Here is an 18,732-nt window from a genome sequence, read left to right as displayed (position 1 = left end):
AGCCCCCTCAGCCCCGGCAGTCCCCTCAGTCCCCTCAGTCCCCTCAGCCCCGGCAGTCCCCTCAGCCCCCACAGTCCCCTCAGTCCCCTCAGTCCCCGCAGTCCCCGCAGTCCCCTCAGTCCCGCCGGTGCGAGGGAGCCGCTGCCGGCACGGGCTGCGGCTGGATCCCTTCACAAGTGTGGGACAACGTAGGAAGAAAGAGCGGGAAACTAACGTTAAAGTACGGAAACCAGCCAATCTTGGGCTTCACCGTCTTGGTTTTAACTCTGGCAGTACTGATGACGAGCAATAAAATGTTTATTCTTTATGTTATCGCGCTACCTCAACTGATAGAGCCCAGCGGGAGGCGGCCGGCGCGGAGCCCTTGCGGGGCCGGCTCTGTCAGGGGGCCCGGCTCGGCGCCAGGCTGGCTCGTGGTGCCGGGCAGGACCCGCTGCCCCACACGCCGAGTGCCCGAGCGCAGCGCTCGGCGTTCAGCCCCGGCAGAGCAGCGCCGTCCCTGCGGCTCCCGGGGACACCGCCGCGGGTGTCCGCGCCCCGGGTGAGGCGCAGCGCTCAGGCTCGGCCGCCCCGAGGGGCCGCGGGCACCCCCGGCTCCCCCATCGCCCCCCCGGCCCGGCCCGCGGGGCGGCGCATGCGCGGGGCGCGGGGCAGAGCAGCGCGGGCAGCGATGGCCGGCGGGGAGCAGCGCGCGCCCGGCGGCCCCGAGCGGGTGGCGCTGAAGAAGGAGATCGGGCTGGTGAGCGCCTGTGCCATCATCATCGGTAAGGCCGCCGCGGCGGCGCTGACGGCCCGGTCCGCTCCGCTGTGCCGGGACGGCGGCTCGGGACCGGCCGGCGCGGGGACGGGCGGCGGTGGGGCGATGCGCGGCTCCGCGGGCAGGTGTGCGGGACCGGCGAGGTGACAGCGCGCTGTGGCATGGTCACGGCGCGGCTCGTCCAGCGGCGAGCTGGGCGGCAGTCGCTGTAACACACGGTCCGTGCTGGGGTGCCCGTTGGGGTAAGTCCCCTCTGCCCGGTCGTTCGGCTGAACGCAAAGTCGTGAGGTTTCCTCAAGACTTTTCTGATGACCGCTGAGCCGCTGAGGCGGCGCTTACTTGTAGGGCTGCAGCGGACCGACTCGCCGCTCTGCGATGGGGTTTCGCGGAGCGAGGGCGGCAGCCCGGGCTGGCACTCCGCTGGCCGCGGGGCTGGCACTCCGGGCTGGCACTCCGGGCTGGCACTCCGGGCTGTCAGTCCGGGCCGGCGGGGTGTCCCCGCTGTCCCCGCTGGCCCCGGGGCTGGCACTCCGGGCAGGCGGGGTGTCCCCGCTGGCCCCGGGGCTGGCACTCCGGGCTGTCCCGCAGCAGCCACGGCCGGCAGCGCGGTCCGGGCCCGCCAGAGCCGGCTGCTCCATCGCGGGCGGAACGGGGACATCGGGACAGCTCAGAGCCGCGCTCCGTGTGCTCCGTCACTGCGCCCTGTGGGCTGGAGTGCGGGGACGAGCGTGGGGAAGGAAGATTTGCCCAGGAGAATAAAAGCAGCCTGTACTAACCCAGTGAGCGTCAAAAGCCCGTAGGAAGACCCAGCAGACCTGCAGCAAGACCCGTGGGCAAGACTTGCAGTGAGTTGTGTCAAGGTCCGTGGCAGCACGGAGAGGTAACAACGGGCACAGCAGGATCTGCCACATCCACGGGGAATACACTGTTCAGTAGCAGAATTGGCCGGGACACCCGATGTGTCTCTGTGATTGATGTCACCAAGCCTGAGGAAGAAGACTTCACTGCATGCTTCCTATAGGTGATCACAATGCTCTCCTGCAGTTTTATGCTCTTGGTCATGTTTGCCTTTATGTCCAATGTAGGTAGATATGGTCTTGCAAAAAAAAGAAAAAAAAAAAAAAAAAAAGAAATTTCAATGCCGTTGAACAGGATCATTTTGAGCAAGGCGGATACATGAAAATATTTCCGTCGATTCCCATAGTGAAACACTAAAATCTGTACCCGCAGTTTGTGGGAAGATGTGCTCTACATATACAAAAATACCTTCATTTTGAATCCCTCAGCATATTTAAGGGGGGAAATCTAGGTTCTGGATCTCAGTGGAGCACAGATGACCTTGTGTTAGAATGAAGTATTGAGTGCTGCACATTGCTGTAGGTAAGGCACTTCCATGGTTAGGTATTCCCCTGTTGGCCATAGGGAAGATTTACGGTGTCTATATCTTTGTTAGGTATTAGAGAATGGTATCTTGAGACTGCTACCCTTCTCTCCCAGTCAATCTTTCATCAACCTTATTTGCAATATCTTGCAAGCAGAATTCATATATGTCATACCTGTCCAAAATAAATCTTGTGAAATAGCCTCTCATCTAATCAAGGACATTTGAGCAGGGGAAAGCACTGACATTTATGATAAACTGTAGTATTCTCAAGTGGTTTAAGTATTAGAGAAGGTTGTCTGCTTTGCCACATAAAGCCTAAAAATTTGCCTGCAAATTCTCCCATATTTTCGTAGAAGACATTTGAAACACAACCATAAGATCCTATTTTTTAGTTTGATTTGTTTGTGTGCAGATGCATGAAATTACATCATCTATTAAAGTCTTCTGTAATGAAGTGGTAAGTAGTAGGAATGTAGTCTAGCTTTGTTCTGATTTAGCTGACTGTTCTACAATTCTAATCAGCAGCAGGATGGATATAGAGAATTATAATCTTCTAGTAATTAAGAAGAGGAAACATGAGGGAGTATTTGAAAAATACTGTAAATATGTGATTAATAAGTTCGTGGTTGCCTTCTGTACACTAATTCTGCTTGCTTAAAATAAGGCATTATATAAATTGCAGAGCTGGGGAGTCAAATTTTGCTAGGGAGCACTCAGAAAGCAATGACATGCAGTGAAAGAGAAGGCTTGGGGGTGGGAGCACCTTTGTCACCATTATACCTTATTTGAGAGAATTCCAATAATGGCAGGATCTCTCCATATTTTGTAGTCTGTTAGTACTCCCATCACAGTTGCAACCAAGAGAATAAAACCAACCCCTACAGGTACATCATGTCATCCAGGTTAAACACACCATGCCTCTGGCTCAGCCTGCCCTGTGAGCACGGGACACATTCTGGTTCAGGGAGCAGGAGGGGCACAGACAGCCTGTATCTTGCCAGTTGTCCTGAAGCTCCCATACCTTGTGATAATTCCCTGGAAAACAGGTCTTCTTTTTCTTCTTTCTTCTCATCTTCTTGCCATGTTTTGAATTGTAGGGCAATTTTCTTACTACTTTTACAACTAAGGTATTCATCAACACAATAAATTGCTATGCTATCTTACTGCACTTACAGAACTCATCCTTTCAAATTTTTATCCTCCTTTTGTAGAGGTTTGAAAGGTTTTGCCATGAGAACTACCAGTTCATCTAACAAAAACTATGTAGGAAAAACCTATAATAAACTGCATCAAATTGGGAATATATCTTTTCTATATCTAGCCCATAGAACAGTCTCCTGATCTCTTCCACCAGCCTAGCTTTCATACAACGTGAGTCTGTCCTTCATTACTTCATTTATATTTTTTAACTTGTTTACAAAGAAGCCTGATTAGAGAAGAAGACTATTTCCAAAGTTTATATCACACTGAGGCAGCTCTTCTGAGTATCCTAGTGTAAATGCAGGTACTAAATACAAAACCTATTAACTCTAAAAAGAGACAGGTAGTTAATGACTGCAAAACTGAAGTGTTTAGTAGTAGTAACAAATCTTTCTGGCAATTCATCTTTGTCACAGAAAAGAGCACTTTTGGAAAGTGCCTGAGACATGCTGTAGAAGCACCCAAACTGCTCTGTCTCAAATGTGGTTATATACAGTGAAAACAAATCTCTCATGGGCTGCAGACATTAATAATCTAATGCACTCAAATGCACTGCAAATCAAGCTTGCCAGTGCTTAGATGAAGTGATGCAGCTTAAAAAGTAGTGACATACATGTGTTATTATCTCCTAGATAATAACCTATAGATAGTATATAATTGTTTGAAATCCACACTAGATTTTATTTAGCAGACACAGAAATCAATTAGATGTATTTGATTGAACAGGTATTTCACGCACATATGCATAGCTGGTTTTACATCTCATTTGTAAAACCGTATATGCAGTTAAGATTATTGCATGTGTGTTTTCTTTGAGCACAGGCATCTCAGCTGTACAGTGCCTTCCTTGGAGTTTTGCCTGTGTAGGTAAAAAGCTAAGTAAGAAGTTTCATGACTTGTCTTTGTGTAATTTCTACCACATTCCCTTGTTCCTTAGAAAAGTACAAGAACTAGAAAGCACAGACTGAGGAATGTGTGATACCAGCCTGGTTCTTTGGGTCTGAATAACAAAATTCACTGTTCTTACTTCAGAAATGTATATTTAACTGTATATGCAAATTACATATATAACACACTTTAAAAGGGTTGTTTGACTGTTTAATACAGATCAAGTAACATTATATAAAACAAACAGTTATACATCGCTTAAAATCTTTATTTATGTGGTTGCAAAACTGTGTGAAAGTGGCCATAGGGTCAGCATTATGATGAAATCTGTTGTACATTAATGAATGATTTAATATCAGGTTATATGAGACCTACTAGAAGACTTACAGATTAAACTACAATAAAAGATGCCAGCTAAAACTAAATAGATCTCATTTTGCTGAGCACAGGCAGTCAAGTTATCTACATCAGCTGACTTGGCGTTGCTTAAAAAATGCTTGCAGTACTTAGTCTCCTCACACACAGATTTGATGTAAGACCCCTTATGAACTGGTTCCTGATTCAGGTCCAGTGATAGCAACAAAACTATGTTCACCTGACCAGTGAGCAATATGTTCAGTTTTTGCAAGTTCTGAAAGTAACTTTCTGGAATTTATCTGTCCACATTGCTTAGACAACAGCACACACTTCCTTTGATCCAGAGCTGACGTCGGTCAGCCACCCAGTGGAGGGTCTCAGCAGAATGCCTCCAAGCTGAAAAGCCTCCTTCCATCAGAGATACTTGCTTAGCCAGGGTTGTCCTAGGATGTAGTGCAATTTACCACAATAATCTGTTGCAATAGGACACGAAATACAGATGCTTGGCTCCAGTCGGAAGGTAGTAGAAATCAGAAGGCTTTATTTACAATTCGTTCAGCCCTTTTATAACATGCTGTGCTAAAAAGGCACATTATTGGTCCATAGGACTGACACGTCTCCTCTTGGTTAAGTAACAGAAATAGCAAACAGCACCTGTTGTTATGGGAAAGGAATATTGTTTACATAAGGTTGATTTGGAAAAAAGAAAACTGTTGAAAAGTTTCCCTTGGGAAGAGCTCGGCAGTTCTCAGCTGAGAAAATACCGAGCCCACAATAATGCATCAAGGGAACAACTGAACTGCCTTGGTTGTCATTATATCTGCCTGTCATCATACTTATATACAAATAATTGCATATACACGGGAGTTTTTAGTTGCATAAATATCACTTCCAGATCCAGCACTCTAATGTGATTTTTCCTCCTTGTCAGTGACAAAAAACTATTTGCCAGCCTTCCTGTGTGTCAATTCGCTGTCTCCTTACCCCTGTGCTTCTCGCCATTCTAACATCCCTTAAAATCCCACAGATAGTCTTTACTGGCAGAAGCCTAGTACAGGATTCAGCAAGCTGCTAGCTTAACCCTGGGGAGGGAGAACACATGGAACTGGGAACAGCTGTCACATTCCTCTTTTGCAAGTCAAATGGATCACAGTGCCTGCTCTGTCCGCTCTGGTCAAGTTTCATGTGCCACCATTGTGTAATGGACTGGGTTTTGGTCATTGAATCAGATCCATCTGTTAATCAATTAACATATCAAATCATTAGGAGATCATTCCTAGTCAGACCCTGTGGACTTCACTGGAGTAGCACCCAAGTTACAGGATTGCAACAGAAAAATGTATGAAAAAAACAGCAGAAAACCACCACCCACATCACTGGATGATTTTTTTCCTGATTTCTGTGATCCTGCCTGGAGTCATAGAAAACAGTGTCATTGCAGCAAGAATTTTCTCCCTCTCTGAATCCGTGTGAGAGCATTTCACTATTACAGCTAACTGCAGTTTCAGGACACACTTTTGTTTGGTGACTTGTGAGAGTAATACAGATTACACTTCAATGTAAAAAAAACACTAAAAAAAAGTTTCTAAACATTTTAGAAAGGAGTTGGCCTTTCTTATCTGTTACACACCTTGTTAACTAATATTTTTAGCATTAGCTAAAAATATTAGCTAATATACATTACATAGCACTTACTGATGTAGCACACGAAGTGTTTACAAATGCACAACTGGGTTTTTTTTCAGGGTGATAGTTCAGGATCTAGCTCTGGACTGTAGAGAACTAACTCATATCAATTCAGGCAGTTTTTGTTCAAGATGAATGGCACATATTCCTTACTAGTGAGAAACCACAAAGACACTTTTGAGGGACTTGTGAATGTTTTTTTCCATATAGCCCAGAGGCTTAGGCACAGATTCAAAACTACTGAAAGCTACATGTCCAGGTTCTATATGTACATTTAGGCTAATAGGTATCCATTATTTGATATGGCACCCAATAGGAAAAAAGGTTCATACTACTGAGAAAGATCCAGTCCTGCATTTGAAAAAATAAAAAAACCTAAAGATCACAGAATCACTAGCTTGGAAGAGACCTGAAGATCAAGTCCTACCCAGCCCTAACACCTCAACTAGATCATGGCACTGAGTCTTTTTTTAAACACATCCAGGGATAGTGACTCTACCACCTCCCCAGGCAGACCATACCAGTACTTTATCACTCCTTCCATAAAAAACTTTTCCCTAATATCGAACCTACATTTTCCTTGGTGCAGCAGATGCCCATTCAAAATGCAAGTTACATTTCTGGCATGATATTTTAGGGGTGATATCATGTTCCCACAGTCTTTAAGCCTGTTCCAATGTAAAGTTCTCCATCAGAATTGTTTGGGGTAGCCTTTCATTTGGGTTTAGGGAGCTGAAAACAAGCTGCAGTTTTCACTTGAAAGTAAAAACCATGGCAAAGTTCAAATTAAGCTTGGTAAAAATTCAGGGAGATTCTACAGCTTCTTTGGGCTAGCAGCTTACCTCTGAGACTAAACTTACTTACACAGGAAGTCTAAAAAGGAGCTGTAATTAGAAATCCCTGGCAGAGGAGTGGGGGGGAAAGAGTCTTAAAAGCCTTAGATTTATATTTTTCTTTACTGAATATTTCTGGAGAAAGAAAAGGGTTTTATTTGTCCACAGATGTGCCTTTCTGCTGCAGTCCATATGAAGGAGAATTCAGCATGTGAAGTCCCACCTGTGCAATGTGAAGGAAAAAAAAAAAAAAAAAAAGCTAAATTTGTACTTTTCTGCAACAGTTGCCACACAATTCTGTTTCCACGTCATTAGCTATCAAGTATTCCTTGACTGATAGTTTGAGCAGGTTTAGTTTGGGTGAGTTTTGCAAGTTTTTGGGGGGGTTATTTTCCTACCTTCTGAACAAAAGTAGAAAATTGTGCTTGAGACCTAGTGACTGCTCAGAAGGCTGAAGCCATGAGCTCGCTGCAGTGAATGCCAGTAGTTCAGATCCACTACCACAGAAACTCCTTCCTTGACAGATGAACTAACAAAGGTAGCATCCTTTGGTAAGTGTCTCTCTCCTGATCTGGCAGTACAGTGCCTGCTTTCAGCAGTGCCATAAATCTCCACTCGTGTTCCCTTTTCCTGTGCCTTGCAGCTCATTTCCTTCTAGCATAATGTAGCCTTTTCTGTTGAGAAAGTCTGCTCTGCTTTGGCAGGCTCACAGCAAGCAGAAATGGTTTGGTGGAGGTTTAGCTTTTTTTTGTTTGCAGCTTTTCATGTGCCAAACTTTTCCTTTTGAGACCCTGTTTTTTGTTGTGCTGTGGGGGGAGTTTCTACTAGCTGCCACACTTTTTTGTCATCTTGATTGCAGCATGGTAAAATGAGAAGGCATTTGTCAGTCCTGAAGTGCCCCAAATATAAAACATCCTAACAGTGCTGTGTTATTCTGCTGGTCTTTAAAAACCCAGAAGTCTCCCAAAGAGTTCTTTAGCAGATGTTCCATGGCAAAAAGTAGGGAGCCAGTGATCCAACATTGACTGAGTACCTCAACACCCTAATTCCTTTTTAAATGCTTGTATCCCTCTCTGTACAGTGAGAAAGCATAGAGAATATGCAAGCCCTGTTGTGCTGCAGATAAAGACATGTAGAGTGGTAAATAATATTTGTGCATGTCAGCCTCCACAAAATTTCTTTATGCAGTATTAGTTTGTTCTCCTAAGGTTTTCTTCTGGCACTGGCCTTTGCAAGTCAGGAGTGAAAAGAAAGATTTGAAGAGTGATTGCCTACAAATTGTTCCCATCTTCAGGAACTTGGATGCTGCTTTTCTGATTGCAGGGTAATGTATGAACCAGTCTGGTGTTAGGGTGAGCTGTTTAAATTCTTGCTCCTAGATATGGTTCATCATCTCTTTCAGGCAATAGAGACAAATTCCACTGGATCTCAGAGCAAGAAAAGTGGTGAGGACTGTACTGGTGATGTTTAAGCCTGAGGAATTTCTGTATCATTGAGTAATGGAAAAACCCCTGGAGCTCAATTGCTCTGATTCATTTAACACTTTCTTTAGAATAGTACCAAAACTTACAGAAAACTAAAATCTTTTTGCATCTGAATTTGAATTTTTTTTTTAATCTGATCCTTAAATAATGGCATAGTGACAGTTCAGATGTGGGACTAAAATGTCAGTAAGTGTAAAACATACCATTTAAAATCAGTAAAACTTTAGAAAGGTTACTTCTAACTGCAAGAAATAGGTCAATGATCTGGATGAGTGGCAGTTTTTCTGCTGTGAAAAACAATAGCTCTTTCATTAGTTATATGAAGCTGCTTAATCTAGATCAGGCAAAACATCTTAATATAGTATACCACAAAAAATTATGTTGGAACAATATAAGGGTCTTATTTACATCCACAAATACCAGGAGAAATACAGTTAAGGAAGAATCTCATTCTGTTGAATGGGTCAGAGAGCCAAAATCCACAATATTAATGTGATCTGTGGCAATGAATGTCACAAGGCTGCCCATCACAAAATTTCTAATTCCCATGTAGCACTGGTCAGGCACAGTAATTATTGTACATTAACTCTGGTTAGAAAATCACACAGGGATGAGCAGCTGGTATAAAAAGTTGATCTCTTATAGAGATGCATCCAGACAGTGGAGGACAAAAGGTGAGGTCTGACTATTGAAATGCCTTCTCTGTAACACAAGGAGTTTTGTGAAAAGGCCATTGCACTTCTGTACACCTGCATGACATTGTAAACTACAGGTCTGACATGAAAAAACATCCCTACTTGGCTAGCCTCCCTGTTCCTCAGTGTCTTCCATCTTTTTAAATTGTGCAGCCATCCTGAGAGAAGGAGAAAAAACTATTAACGAGTGCCATATTATGATAGGATTTTAATGGTATTGTGCTGTGAGATTGTTCCTGGTCAGGTCTCACATGGAAGGCTGAAGAATCCAGAATAGTGTTTCTTGCCTCCCTGCCCACCCATGCCTTGGAAAGGCTCAATATGTGTTTCTCCATAAACCTGAAGGTAATGACTGCCAAGGAATGAGGACTTACAGCTTTAAAGTGTGTGCTTTTATATCATAAAAATTTATCTTTTTGTACAGAACACACAAGGGATCATTTTTTTCTTAGGGAGTTGCAAGAAAAGGACTGACAAGAATGAAAATGTGGGGTTGAGTTCCTTGTCTGGATTATTTCAAAATTCTTTAGCAGCTCTCCTGAGAGCTTAATAGGACAGGATTTACTTGTTTGTTTTGAGGGAGGTCACCTCAGACTATATTTCATTTCGATTTCCCCATGGTTAATTTTTCTCTCTGCCCAGATCTTGTCCTGTTTTGATAGCAGACTCATTCTTTGGTATCTGGAGTTTCAAGCCTTGTTGTATCAGTAATTTAAAACAACTCAGACAGTTCTGCTGTCCTGAAAGGCATAAAAAACTGTATCAGAAACGTCATTCTAGGTCTCCATAAATACAGGTTTCTTATTTCTGGTACTTTTAAATGCAGTCTGGAAACTTGAAAAGCCATACATTTTGGAAGCATACATAATCAAGTCTTTTAATAAGAGTCTTGAAAACAGTAATAGCCTTAATTTGTACAAAAGAGCAGAGAGTATCCAAGCTTGTTAAGCTTCCAAACAGTGTACTTTGACTCAAGTAAATTTAAAAATAGCTGAATCAGTATTTTAAAGAATAAAGGAAAGAAGTGTTTGATTCTGGTGGTGTCCTCACATGCCTAGCCTTCAGCTTGAAAGGGATTTCCATGTGTGTGATAGAATTAAAATATTTGTAATTAAAAAAAAAGCTGACAAAAAAGCTGACAAATCACATTTTTGTACTCCTGCTAGTAGATCTTGTTGCAATTAAGACATTTCTTATGGTAAACTCTGCCAGAAACCAGTAGGACACAATGTCTCCATGTTTTTTGGTTGTGGACAGGGCCAGTTCCCTAGCAACACAGTAAGTTTTAAGCAGACTATTACAAAAAGTGCCCAATCCTGTACATATTACGAGTGCCTACAGAAGGAATGGCTCTCCTTCACGTGCTTGTGCTCCTGACAGAAAATTAAACACCCTTTTCTTGTCTGGTCCCAAATCCCTCAAACCCTACTGAAAGCAAGAAGAGTGGAGGACTTCATTGCCTCATAGGATCAGGCTTTAAATTAAATTAAAGCAGCGAGGTGCAAACACATTAATCCTTTATTGGCCACGTACCTGAGCGAGGTTGGCAGTCCCACTGCAGTGAAGCAGTTGAGAATGAACCTTAATGTTCAAGTTGCACAGCAGAGAGCAAAGCCAACAAGAGTAATTTGTTCTCATTAATTGAAGTCACAGGGGCCAGTCCCATTCACTCATTTTACCACTCATCTAAAGATGAACACACTTGTCATTGGTCAGACGTAGCCAGGGGACAGGAGCAGCATCCTGGCTGCTCTTTACAGCAGTTAGGGATTATCCTCTATGGTTCAGACAGGGAAAGGGGCACACCAAGGCCAAAAGGAGCAAATTCCCTTTTAGCTTCCCACTCACAGAACGTCCCTGAATGGTCCATGAATATACCATATTAACAGAATCCCTTTGTTTCCCTTTGAGGCCTTCTGAAATAGTCCGAGGAGTTCATGGTTGAGATTTAGATTTAGCTGCTCAGAAGCACTGGAACTGAAAAACCCCAAACCAAGGAGAAAGCTTCTGTAAAGTGACATTTGTAAAGAACATGCTTCAAACATAAGTCTGCGACTTTAGGAAACTAGGAAACAAGAAAACAAGGCAGATGTCCAGTCTGTTGGAAAACTAGAACAGAAAGTCTGGATTATAACCAGGGTCCCATACACTGTGATGGCAAGGGTGTCCAAGTCTGTGTTAACATCTATTTTGCAGGATTAGATGATTTAATTCCACATTTATATGCACTCAGACTATTCTATGAACAAGTTTTTTTTATTCAGGGAGCAGGAGTGACATTCTTTTGATGAATTTTTTTACACACCTGGTCAACTGCTTGGATAAACCTGATAAATAAAGACATCAGTGAGCAACATGAAGTCTCCTAATTCTGAAGATACTTATATATCAAAAGATAGTTGTGATATTTGCAAATACAAGATTCATACATGCATAAGAATACTATATAGTAGTATTACTAACTCATGATCATATTACAACAGGTCCTTAAATTCCTAGATCATAGATATTTAAGAACTGCAAGAAAAGCTGCCATTTCTTTTGGAAACCCAGGAGTTTCTAGTTCTCCTCAGTAAAATTGTCTAAACATGTTCTTTAATATAAATTATACATTTTAAAATAAAGTCAAGGTATAAGTCAGCACTGGTTATAAATATGTGGACAGTGTACATCATAAGTACATCATAAATACATATAAATCATAAATTCATGTATATATACATCATAAGTGGTGTCTGTCAAAGTGTATACTGAGCTAATAGGTGTTTGTAAATCTCATTTAAACTCAGGTTGAGCTGTTTACCAAAGTGCACTTTGAGTTAAGTGCAAGCTTTCAGTCAAATATCATTGTGCAATAGTTGTACACACCCCAGGACACATAAATACCATTTTTTTTGCTTTTAAATTCCACCTCAGTTCATTGACCGTAGCCTTTGTATTCTTTGATAAAACAGAGATAAAGCCAGCTAGAGATGTAAATGAGAGACATAAATCCTAAGATTACCATGCTAAGAGGTAAAACTAATTATACAGAATACACCAACACAGATTTACAGCCAGAAGAATGTAAACTTGAGAGATTGAATGACTTCTGTTCAAGGAGGTGTGAAACCTGCAATTACCCCAAGCTGTGCTAAAAAGTTCGTCTCATTTACATCTGCATCCAAAATAAGATCCTAGGCCATGGCAGTGGACCTTATAGGAAATTCCAAGTCAGTCTTTCTTCTCAATAACATAACCTGAGCTATACACAACAGTTGATGTATTTGGATGGTTTTTACTGCCATTTTCATATAGCTTTGTTTTAAATATGTATTGCTGAGAATTTCAATTCAGGAAGGCACTTTGAATATTTTAGCCTTTTACTGTTCAGGGTAATATTGAAGAATAAGTTTTACCTTAAAAGTTTAGCATACTGAAGTTCCCATTATACCCCCTCAGAAATCAAGGATTAAGTGATGCCTAGTTTAGAGATGCTCTTAATGGATCCCAAGTTTGCAGAAGCTGTGTAAGTACAGTCAAATGTTCACCAACCAGCCTGAGTCTGAGGACACTTTTGCAGGGCTCACTTTGGTGGGATCAGAGCAGAAGGCATAAACCCCAGTAATTTGAGAGAAAATCTGAGGCAAGAGTGGGAATTAGGTTTTGGTTTATTTGCAGTTGTTCAATCAAGTCCAGGCTGTGTCTTTTCTCCAAAGCTGCTCATTCCTGTAGTGCTGCTCCAAAAGTCTCACACTGTCCCTTGGCTGGTGCAGAGCACACATGGGTTTTTGGTAGCCTGAGGGTTGCAAGGACACCAATAATGCAAATAAAATATTTAATTCTGAAGGATAAACATTTTTCACAGCAAAAAGCTGCAGAGGTGCTATGTGCAGTAATCAGGGGTTGTGGAGCAGTGTGGGGTCAGAGAGACATGCCAACTTCCAGGCTGGTTTCTTCTGCTAGACCATAACAAAAAAATCCTTCTGTGTGTGCTGTGTAACTCTGGAAATTGCCTACTGATGTTTTATTTAATCTTTCTGATTTGGGCAATGACACATCCATGAGGACTGACAGCTTTCAGGAATGGACAGCAAGAGGCTGATGGATTTTCCAGACTGAATAATCTGTTCACCGTGATCAATCACAATGAGCAAAAAGAAAAGAGTTAGGGAGAGAAAAAAGGAAAAAAACCTCAGCATTTCCCATAAAACAAATTATGCTTCAAAGATGGTGCAGGGGTCTTTACCACTGGCATGAGTAGGGCTGAAGAGTGGGCTGCTGTAAAGCTGTATGTCATATTGTCCTCCTCTGAGCCACAGCACTCCCTGACACAGCTGAACTCTCGCTGGTTTTATGAGTTGGTGAGTTGGTGAGCTTTACAGCAGCATTTTATAACTGCTTTTCTTCTTGGCAAATACTGAAAACCATTGCAGGTGTAGAGGGCCCTGTGAAAGCACTCCCAGAGATGTAGCTGTCACTTGTGGGATTTCTCAGCCAAGGGACAAACATTAAATCAGCTGAATGGGCTGGCATCTATAGAAGGACTTTAGCCTTTACAGAAGGCCTAATCTCCACTGTCAGTTGCTTTCCTCAAAAATCAGAATTTATCAGTTAGTAATCAGTCACACAGTGTCCTAGAGAAGACCCCCATATCTTCCAGTATGCTTTACTCGCTGCCCATTTCTACATCAGGGGATTTAACAACACATTTCTGCCATTTGCAGGTGAAATTCTAGGTCAGAATATTGAGATCCAGAGAGCACAGAAACCAGATGTTGGACAGATAACAAGGGCCAAAAGAACATAAAGCTGCATTATTATAGAGAGCAGTCAGTGTGCAGTGCTGCACTTTCTCACCAGGGCAATCCAGACATTTTAGGAACATCACAGGGTTTCCTCCACATCCCTCTCACAACATCAAGGTAAGTTCGGCATTCAGTTGGAAATCAGGTTGAAGCCTTCTCTCTTTTGCTTCAAGGGTCACAGTAGCTCCTTTCTGTGCTGAAGTCCCACAGCTGGGGCAAGTTTGAGCCTCTGTTTCCCCATAGACCCATGTACCACTGCCAGTGTGGGGATGCAGTGGGAACCACCAAAAAGAACTGCTCTGCAGCTCTGGGGGCTTCCCTCATCCTTAGCTGGCAGTGCTGCCCTGCAGGAAACCCTGCTGAAGGTCCCTGGTGTCAGGGAATAAGGCAGAAGAGGAATGTGAAGCTCAGCAAGAGTAGCAGGTTGTATGTAATCCCCTCCTGGCACAGCTGTAGTCCTGCACAGGCTGCTCTGAGTGCAGCAGCATGTGGGAGCTCACATTGAGAATATCCCACTGAAAAAGTCACCTGGTCCCTAGGACAAGGCTTTTCCTGATATTTCTGCCTTATCGTTGCAGTGTACAGAGAAGGGCAAGGGAGGCTGAGGTTTCCTCTTCATGGTAATGAAATGCAGCCCACATATCCCAATGCTGGCAGGAGAAGAGGAGAGCAAGTCAGAAGTTAAGGAAGTAGAGAAGTCAGACCAAGTACAAGAGTCAGAACAGAGGAGCAGGAAAATAAAGCAGTGGACTGTGTGCCTGAAAAGAGGAGACAGAGCCTGCAGCCTGTGAAAGGATTAGCAGAATAAAAGGAGTTTCAGTTTAGAGCAACAACAAAATCCTATCACAGAGGCTTTAACTTCTTCTTTGAAATAAACACACTGCAACAATGTTACTCAAATAAAACGAAATAAAACCGTGTACTAGCAGACATCTGTTATCTCTATTATTTCACATGCTCCTAAGCATGGCCTGATCCCCAGCACCTCCTGGCCATTTATCTGCCTCAGCACAGATCTGTCCCCTGAGCACATCACCTGAATGTTTGGTCTCCAGCAGCTCAGGACTGGCCCTGACTGATGGGGACAACCAGCTTTCCTTCTCAGTTAGGCCCTGCAATTTTGGGCAAAAGGATTTCTAAATTCATCTATCATACCTAGTGTATGCCCACATAGATACTCAGGAGAGCATGATGCTTGCAAGCCAGAGAACTGGATCAGAGCTTCCAGTGCTATTTTTGGTTATTGGAACATTTGCATTTGACTCAAATACTGTAATGGGAATATCACCACATCATATCTCATTTAGTGAGGTCTTTATGGTACAGAGGTGCCCTTCCTACAAGTAGTCAACACATGCCAAAGTAGTGAACCTCCTTTTTGAGAATGATGCTGAAGAAAGATTATTTTGTGAACATTATGTTACCAAAACAGAGGCTTAGAAGCTTTCCTGATGAATTTTCTGTAAGTTAACCTGCTCCTGTAGAAGAAAAGTAATTGATAAATTGTCACTAATTTTTACAGAAAGGTAGAAATTTTAAACCACCATGTTTTTGTGGGTTTAAGCTGTCGGGTACTTTGGCAGAGGTTTGACTGCTAATAGCCTGAGCATGGTCAGTCTCCTGTGGCAAGCAGCAGGCTGCAGCTGAATAGCAAAGCACTGCAGTCCCATAAATGTGTCCTGCAGGATTAGAGTACTGCTTTCCTTTAAGGCTGCCTTCCACTACTGGTGGAAAGGGAATCCAAACAAACCATCATCATTAAGCAGTTTATATACTTTTAAGCCAGAGCCAAATGTGCAGCTTACTGCTTTTAAATAACTATTCAAATGGCCCCAGATATATTAAAGATCCGTGAAGAGTGAGGTTAGAATAAATTTGCCTTGATTGCCCTTCTTTAGATTGTGATTTTTTCATCTAATTGCAACACAGCTGCCTAACACACTCCCAAAATCACAACAATGCAGCTGGCATGTACAAGTTGTATCCACTTGCTAGTTCTGTTTATCAGTGGTCTTTGCAATTTAATAAGTCTTGTATTAAAATAACAGATGAGAAGGCAGAGGGTATTCTCTCTCTGGGGAAGGATACATGCCATTATCCTGGTTGATTACTGGGGAGAACAGCAAACCAAAAATTTGGCACCCACAGTAACATTCACTAAAATTCAGGATAAGAATGATATTCCATCCTTGCCACAGCAATTCAGGTTCACTAGATAACAGGTATTTCCAGCCCATTTCCCACAAGCTGGGCAAGTCTGCTTTTTCCCTGTCCTTCCTGCAGCTGTGCCCTGCTGAGCAGGTATTGATTTTTAATAAATAGAAATTTAAAGTATTTACAGATCTCCATAGTACCTCATGCAATAGCAAAATCTAACCCTCCTCACTGAAGAGACGGTTGCACACCTTGTAAGACTGCATCAAGTTTTATTAGGGAAGCTATGCCTGAAATATTTACTTTCCTTAACTCAGTTTTCTGTTCTATCCACACCTTCACTGTTAGAAAACTGTGGTTCTTCAAGTCCTCGTGGACTACACCTGCATATGAGTGCTCAGAAGGCAGATAAACTTCTTTATACACCTATCAGAAGTTAAGGAAAATACTTCTGTCCGTATTTGAAGCAGCCTAATTTTTAAAATCTTTAAAGTTGTGTGTAGTCTAATCAGATTATAAATTCTTAACGCAGTAAAGTCCACTTGGAATGCTGGAATAGCAGTTTATAATGGCTGGTCATGTTCTTGCTTGCTAGGAATTTTAACATAAATATTTGAAGTCAGGTTTTAAGTTTGTTTAATTTTGTTAAATACTAATCCCTGTAGACATTAAATTATCACTGTTATTTTTACAGGCATTTGGGGGGGATGTTGTAAGCACATTAGCAGATCAGTCATAAATAATTTTCCACTGATACAGAAGTTCCATTTCTTTCACTTGCATATGAAGTTAACTGGCTATTATTTTAATGCCAGGCTTTATAGATCCTTTTGTTTTTCATCTGTTTTTCATTAAGTTTTCTGAGTGCTATTTAAAAGCAAAAAGCTCAAAAAACTGCACTAAATACCTTAACTGCCACATAGCCTAAATTCATGTGCGACTAGAGGTTCAGAAAACACACTTGAAGTATTTGATAATTTTAATTCTGTTGAGTCCCTACAGCCTAATAATTTTCTATACTTGTTTTCTTGATGCAGAATTTCTTTGAGTCATTGTATTTTAGTAGGGGAGGAGGGGACACTTCTAATCTCTTGCATTAGGGGCTACACTTGTGTCAGTGAGCTGGAGAAGAGCAAGGCAAAGCCTGAGCAGCACCTTGAGCCTGGCCTTGAGTCCCTGGGAGCTCAGAGCAGCTGTGGGGCATGGCAGACACCTCTCCTGGCACCGGGCTGAGCCAGAACTTCAGCTCAGCCAGCCAGACAGCAGCAAGTTCATTTACTGTGAATAAACAGAGTCCTTGGGGCTGGCTGTGCTGCCACCGAATTTCCAGTTTGCACCAAAATTACGAGCTGTGCTTTTTACTTCTTGACTGGTTTTGTAGCTGTGTCCTGCCCTGAGTTCACCAACAGGCAGTGGCAGTCAAAACCAGCCACTGACATCCTCAGCTGGGAGTGTTTCACTCCTGGGAGCCAATTTACTGGCAATTAGCTGCACCAGAAGCTGCTTCATTTAGCAGATTGCTGCTAAATACATACATAAATAAATATCCATAATGAGTTACATCATCACCGTTATTGACATAATCCACCTCGTATTTAATTTGGATTTAAACAGTTTGCAAAGCACAATTCCTTTTGATTAAGCTTTTTTGTTGCTGTCGCCAAACAGGATTCTCAATTCTTTACAATATTTTCTACTGAAAAAAGATATATTTATTTATAATTCCTCGGCAGGATGCAAAGCTTCAGCATTTGTTTATAAGAAAACTTTTTTAAGCAGTGACACAGACTGTCACCCTGTTGGCCTGCACAATGTCACCCTAGATGTGGGAGTGCTGAGAGGATGGGAGAACTTTTTGATTATTATTTTATTCTCAGTGAAAACTGCCTGTCTCTGTTGTTGAGGATACAATATACCAATATATCAAGAGAGAGCTGTACCTGAAATCAGGTTGGTCTCAAACATTTACTTTAAAAGAAAAAAAAAAAAAATCCCATTTCCTACAGCTTGTACACACTGACATTGAGAAATGGGTGCCAGATTTGCCCTTCATAGTAAATATCCCCAGACACATATTCAGACCATCTGTCACAACTGTAGCAATTAAACACCCACTCTACAGTTGGGAATATAATCTTTGATGCTGCTGACTGCTGTGAATGACTACTCTTACCAGTTCCTGTTCTGGTTGGATAAACATGGGATGCACCTCCACAACAACGCTGAAGGAAGCAGGACAGCCCAGTTCTCACAGGGATTCCTCTGCCTGCCTCTGAACATCACAGCTCCCACCTCCTCACCTGCAGTGTGCCCTGAGTGACCCACTGAGCGTGGAGTGCCATCTCCTGAGGACACCAAACAGCACTCCATCAAAGCAGGAGTCTGGCAGCACTCAGATTCATGAACCATGCACAGTTTTTTAGCAATGTTGCCTGCTATAATCCTTCACTGAACAACTACTCTCAAACTGATTTACTTGACTGCAGCTAAAAAAAATTTAAAAGGCA

General features: G+C 42.6%; 1 protein-coding gene across 1 annotated transcript in view; it reads left to right on the top strand.

Annotated features, from left to right (window-relative positions):
* The first annotated feature begins 658 nt into the window (after nt 1-658).
* Nucleotides 659-18,732, top strand: part of SLC7A10 (solute carrier family 7 member 10) — a 40,453-nt gene continuing 22,379 nt past the window's right edge. Inside the window, exon 1 of the mRNA XM_066327967.1 lies at nt 659-764. Coding sequence (XP_066184064.1) covers nt 671-764 — 94 coding nt within the window. The 5' untranslated portion in view covers nt 659-670. The remainder of the gene's footprint in view (nt 765-18,732) is intronic.

The sequence above is a fragment of the Sylvia atricapilla genome, chromosome 12, assembly GCF_009819655.1.
Source record: "Sylvia atricapilla isolate bSylAtr1 chromosome 12, bSylAtr1.pri, whole genome shotgun sequence".
Taxonomy (NCBI): Eukaryota; Metazoa; Chordata; class Aves; order Passeriformes; family Sylviidae; genus Sylvia; species Sylvia atricapilla.
This window is presented reverse-complemented; position numbering and strand designations above follow the sequence as displayed.